The sequence below is a fragment of the Mesoplodon mirus genome (assembly GCF_964341445.2).
Source record: "Mesoplodon mirus genome assembly, contig: HAP1_SCAFFOLD_4230, whole genome shotgun sequence".
Taxonomy (NCBI): domain Eukaryota; kingdom Metazoa; phylum Chordata; class Mammalia; order Artiodactyla; family Ziphiidae; genus Mesoplodon; species Mesoplodon mirus.
In genome coordinates this window covers 3,650-9,841 of record NW_028293730.1, presented here as the reverse complement: position 1 = coordinate 9,841, position 6,192 = coordinate 3,650, and the positions used below count along the sequence as shown (strand labels likewise).

The window sequence follows — 6,192 nt, the reverse complement described above, 5'->3', positions numbered from 1 at the left end:
TAAAAGCAGGTTTTTAAAAAAAGAAAAAAATTTTCCCATCACAGAACAGAATTGTATTTTATTCAGGAAGTGGGGGATAAGTAACAATTGCTCAGCTGGTAGTAAGCCAGGCCCAGGTGACCGAACGACACAGAAGACAGCGAGAGAATCCTCAGAGGGCGCCCAGGAGGAAGGCTGCTGCTCTTCCTTCTGAGGCTCTGTGATGCTTTCTTGGGCACCTCCCAGAGGGAAGCAGTACAGCAGCCTCAGATAAGAAACCTCTGTCTGTCAGGAAGCACCACACGCATATTGAGGCTGAAGGGTGGAGAAGCTTCTTCCGTATCCATGATAGGCTTTGAAGAGAAGATGAAGGTGGAGCTGTGGAACTAGTGGAGCCGATTGTCCTTATCCTTTCCAGATGCAGATGAAAGGGCAAGCCCTTACCTACTCTTCGGCAGGCATTTCTGCTAGCAATGATGAGCAGATGCCCCAGGAGGGCATTTCTGCTTGCACTGCTGAGGCAGGCATGGGTCAGGGCACTTTATAGGTGGGCAAGGGTCTGGACACTTGCAAGGTGGGCAAGGGTCTGGGCACTTGCAAGGTGGGCAAGGGTCTGGACACTTGCAAGGTGGACAAGGGTCTGGACACTTGCAAGGTGGGCATGGCTCAGGGCACTTTATAGGTGGGCAAGGGTCTGGACACTTGCCAGGTGGGCAAGGGTCTGGGCACTTGCAAGGTGGGCAAGGGTCTGGACACTTGCAAGGTGGGCAAGGGTCAGGACACTTTGGTGGGCACACTGGTGGTGGCTGGCAGGGCTGCTTGCACTGCTGATGTTGAGAAGACATCTTTCTGGAGTCTTAATATCTGAAAGAAAGTATATGACTGTGTTCACAAGAAGGAATTCCTATAGAGAAAAGAGCAAAATCTTTTGGAATAACAACAGATAGTATCTCACCAATCTCTAAGTATGTGCTTTAATCTCTTTAATACCTTTTCATGAATTTCTGACTTCTCTCTCGCTCTTCAGAAAACCGTTATAGCAATCCAGAGAAAACCTTCTCTTTTCTCACACAACTTTTCTAAAGAAAATGTCTTTGTTTTAAAGAAACAAGCAAAGTTTTCTCTTTTGGTTTGTGTCTTTCTTTCTTTCTGTATTTTTTACTTTCTTTCTTTTTTATGAAAACGACATCTTCACAAAAGGCCATCACAAGTTCTAAAATCCTGGGCAAGCTCACAAGCAATTTCTATCACCATTTTCTCTCATGAGGTCCCGACAGCAGGACTTATGTACAGAGCAAAGGGCAATCAGGATGAATCTAAGGGTCTCACACCTTCTAAGGCAAATGCCTCTGAAATCCCAGCAGAGGTCCAAGAGAAAGGCATAGAAAAAGGTAAACACTTTGCTCTTTCTCCCTTCATGTAAAATTTTCCTGTTGAGTTCTTTTTCAATAGCGGAATTCAAACTAGGTATCAGAAATCTAGTCAATACAACACAACGTTGTGCCCAGATTCCAAGTTCCCATCCACTAAGTAGCATTATACCCATGATGATAACTTTGGACCCATCAAACTTGCTGTCTCCAGCATAAACTCAACATTCAGTTGTCCAAGAACAAAGTTGAACTGAAGAATCAGACTCACCAGGTTCTACAAATTCAATCGGAACTCGAGTAGCAGGAGGAGAGCCGTCGTGGAGCAGAGGCCCTTTTTATTGGGGTTTGCTGCCCCACCCAGGGGGAAGCGGAACTACCAAAACTGGCCTGGTCCAATCACTCCCCAGCCCAAATGCAAATCCATCCATAACTGGCTTGGCAGTGACTCTGAAAACAGGAAATATCTTGTTACAGGTCTCCTCACTGGATTATGTTCTCATGACTCACAGAGTTCCTGCCTTACCTCTCACTTTCAGTGGTTTAAGGCGGTGGGAGCACTTGGAGTGTCCTCTAACTTGTAGTCAGAAGTTCCCTTCCTAGACTGGGGAGGATGACCCTTTTCTATCTTTCACCATCCTTGACATCTAAAGCTGCCTGCCTGCCTAGTTGCACTTGATCTGGTGGCAAGTTTATTGTACATGATGATTTCAAAAGGGCCTTGCTACCTGGTGACATATGTCTCCTTACCTCAAGTCTTTCTTACAATTCATTTCCCCTTGTTTCATGGCTTGCTAAACAGAGTCTCCTTTCATCTTCGATAATGGACGCAGGGAAATTTGCACATCATCTCATATGATTTCCTATCATGACACTTGGAAACGGGTAGTAAAGTGTGGACCACTACGGTCCTCCTTTCACTGTTTGCCTCTTCAAATGAAGAACATCCAGCAGTCAGATTCCTGTGAACTTTATAAAGCTGTTTTACTTCCTATCACAAGGAATTCACCAGGCACGGAGCATCCCCTGCCATAACTCGGATGATCCGGCAGCTCAGGCCCAAGACTTACGGCAGAAATGAAGCTTTTTGCTCATACCTCCCAAAGGGACATAACACATTCTCCAATCTAATTTCTCCCAACTGACCTCCTTGGATGTCTTCAATTTTTGAAGAAATCTCAGAGGATTGCTCCAGTGTTCTGGCTTCCTGTCGCTTTGAAATTATTGGGAAACCCAATAAATTAGGCAATGCCATTCACGCACCTAAATTTGTACGTATTTAATACTTATGAATTATTTAAACACACGTTGTTTCACATCAAATCTAGGGGTAAATTCAAGAGGAAGTTGTAATCTCTTTATTAAAAATGCAGTCACTGAAGTTCATTGCCATTCATATACAACTTCTTAATCATTAATAATAATTTTGTTATATTTTAAACCTATTTTTTGCATTTTCCATTTTGGTCACGGTGGGGCATGTGTCAAATAAACCTATTTCCTCTTCTACTTTCTTCATACACTTTGTCAATGTGCTGGGAAGAAGGTTTGATGGTTAATTTATGGGGCAGATTCACTGGCACATGTCTCCAGTTTTCTGAAGACAAACATTATTCTTTATGTTTCTGTAAGGATGATTTTGGATGAGAGCATTATTTAAATCAGTAGCCTGATCTAAGTCGGTTGCCCTCTATAAAGTGGAAAGTTCTCATCCAATCCACTGACGGCCTGAATAGAGCAAGGCTGACGCTCCCTCTGGTAAAAGAATATTCCCCTGTTAGATGGACTTCCAGCAGAATTTCTGCTCTGCAGACTTTGCGTGTTCCAGATATTTTAACCTCTCTGTATCTGTCCTTGTCCCTCTTTCTGTACCATATTTCTGTATGTATATAAGTACGTACTTGTTGTAATATATAATTTGAATATTTCATCTGTCATTTCATGTGCATCATCACCTATGGCCCATTGAAATAAACATTTTCAAAGTTATTAGGAAGTGAAGTTAAAGCCCAAAAAATGAATGTAATATGACACATGGGGTGTGGAATTATGACAAATATAATGAGCTTTTAGCAAAGAGCTGAAGTTCAGGAACCAGTGCCTTAGCATGCCCTGCAAAGATTTCATTTCTGCCTTTTCAGTGATTTAGCTGTCAACAGTGTTTCTACAGTTCCTCCCTCCTATCCTTGACACGAACACTACTCTATGCTGTCCCCTTGGGCACTGAAGAGTCTTGTGATGGGTCACGGTTGGTGAAGGCCCCTGTCTGCTTTAGGAAGAGAGTTGCAAACCTCGCTTTATGATACTGTTTAATGTGGGAAAACATGTTTAATGGAATCAGGATGTCCCATCTCACCTGACGTGAACTCTTCCCTAGACCGCTGTCGTATGCTTAAAATTCCTTTATCAGAAAATAAATCTCCTGTATTCCATAAGTAAATACCAGGCTTCAATTCTGTGGAAACAAAACTAGATATAAGATATCATTTAAGGCTCACAGCATCACATACAAATGATTCAGAGTGACGCTGGGACGGGAGAGATAAAGATCTGACATTGGGGTGAAATGTGAACTTAGGGCACATCTGATATATGTGCTTTTTTCCACTCATTCCAACAATGTTTAGGTCTTTGAAGAGAGCAATTTGAAAAAAAATTTCACTCTTTATTGTCTATCTTCTTTTTCACATTCCAGAACACTCACCTCCATATTATCTTCACGGCCAATATCTACCCCTTAACCATCCAGTTTGGTACTTTGATATATCACCCATGCATTTAGTAATAGTCATTTCATATATTTCATAATTCTTCCTGCAGTCAGAAGGAAAAACTGGCCTAGTAATTTCTCTTAGCCAAATAATAAGGAAGTTTCTTAGGAATGGGGTTTTATAATGGGACAGCAGGAAGAAGATGAGAACAAAGAGGAGAGGAAAAGAAAGAGGAGACACTTGAAACCTGTGAAAGAGTCATCAGCTAAGCATGTGCCAGAAAGCCAGGACGTAAACTTTCCTTGCAGCTTAGCCACATCTTCCCTGACTACTATATATTTTTAAAATAATATGATACATTGTTATAAAAGTGAACGTATATCATTTCATATATAATGGGGAGAACATAAAGCTGTTAAAAAATGAGCATGTCTATTAAATGGCCAGAAATAATCACTGCTTATACTTTGCTGTATTTAGTGTAACGAGTTTGCAATTGTCATAAACCCACACACATGCACACATGTCTATCATGTTGCTGATTTGAGATCATCTTTTGTAATATAGATATCTCCAGACATAGGTGGCTCTCTTTTTGCTGCATTACATTTATCCCAAAAGGTCTTGTATGTTTTCTTTTCATTTCGTTCATCTCAAGGTATTTTCTATTCATTTGTTATTTCTTCTTTGCACCATTGTTTATTTAGGAATTTGTTTCCGAACTAACAGATGTCACAGCAACAGAGAGTACAATGGTGGTCAGCAGGGTCTGAGGGGTCGGACAACGGTGGAGATGTTGGGCCAACGGTAGAAGCCTGCAACCATACGATGAATGAGTTCTCAGAGTCTACGGAACAGCATGGTGATCTCGCTAGTAATACCCACTTGTGTACTTCAATCTTGATCAGAAATTAGACCGTAAGTGTTCTCATCACACACACACACACACACACACACACAAACAGAGAGACATAAACACATTACCTTGTTACTGATGAAGTGATTAATGTGCTAAATGACCGATGATGGTAATCACTGCATAAAGTACACATATGTCAAATCATCACATTATACACCGTAAATTTGTACAACTTCATTTGTCCATTATACATCAATAAACCCGGAGGGAAAACATGAAGGAATAACCATCATACAACAGAGTAACAATGTTTGAGCATCTCTGTGTTCCTTCTCCTCCTTGGCTCTCTTAGGATCTGATACTATTCTCTGAGAGAGATTCCTTTATCGATTATTCTGGGGTCCTTGTACCCGTCTCAGAGTGGATATTCCGGTTTAGTCATCTGTACTTACCATATCTGATTTCGTAGGGTGGAAAATAGGGAAAGGTGGGCAGGAAAGTCGTTAGTAATCTTGAAAATCATTCTTTTTCATTTTGGCACGTAGTTTATTTAGTTCTCAATTCCCTCAAAGACTTATTAGGCACCTGATATAATTTCAGGCCTCCAATCATTTCTATGTCCTACGGATCTCAGGAAGGTCCTTTTGTAGAAGTACTTTTCTGGCCTCATTAAATTACTGCCTTTCCCCACAACATACTACAGCTACCATGAGGCTCCCTGGCACAAAGGTGGAAAGATGACAACTTCTGTCTCTTTTCTCTGTTGTAACAGTCAACTGAAATTGGACTTCTATTTGAAAACCACTTCTAATCTCATCTCTTACTCTTTAGGACTTACAAGCAGTGAGTATTCTAATTCAGCAAGGTTTTGAGTTTCTGGGCTGTATTATTTTTCTTTTCATTCTTTACATTTCTGGCCTGTCAAACAGAAAGTTTTTCCTGAACATACGTCTACTGAATTACCCTGAGCAAATCAACAATTGACCAACCGTTGCTCTGCATCTAAAGATACCATGGACAACCATTACTGCAAACATTTTGCCATTGAATAACACGTAGAACCACATTTACGGCTTCCAATATCAGATTCCTTTCCAACCACGTCCAGACACATAAGACAATGCCACAATTTTGAGATTTGTTATGGGAGCATCCCACCTCAAAGAACTAATGTCTGTGTCAGGTCAAATAACAGTAGCTACAGTAGAGAAAACTCCCAAATCTCAGTGTTTATTTTTCACTCATGTCATAGTCTGATGAGCGTTGAACAGTA

General features: G+C 41.1%; 1 protein-coding gene across 1 annotated transcript; it reads right to left on the bottom strand.

Annotated features, from left to right (window-relative positions):
• Positions 1-604: 604 nt before the first annotated feature.
• Positions 605-1,105, bottom strand: LOC309798563 (uncharacterized protein; the record flags this gene model as incomplete). The annotated part of the gene is made up of 1 exon (XM_082646694.1): positions 605-1,105. A coding segment is annotated over exon 1 (220 nt), but the record flags the coding sequence as incomplete, so codon positions are not given.
• Positions 1,106-6,192: the final 5,087 nt, after the last annotated feature.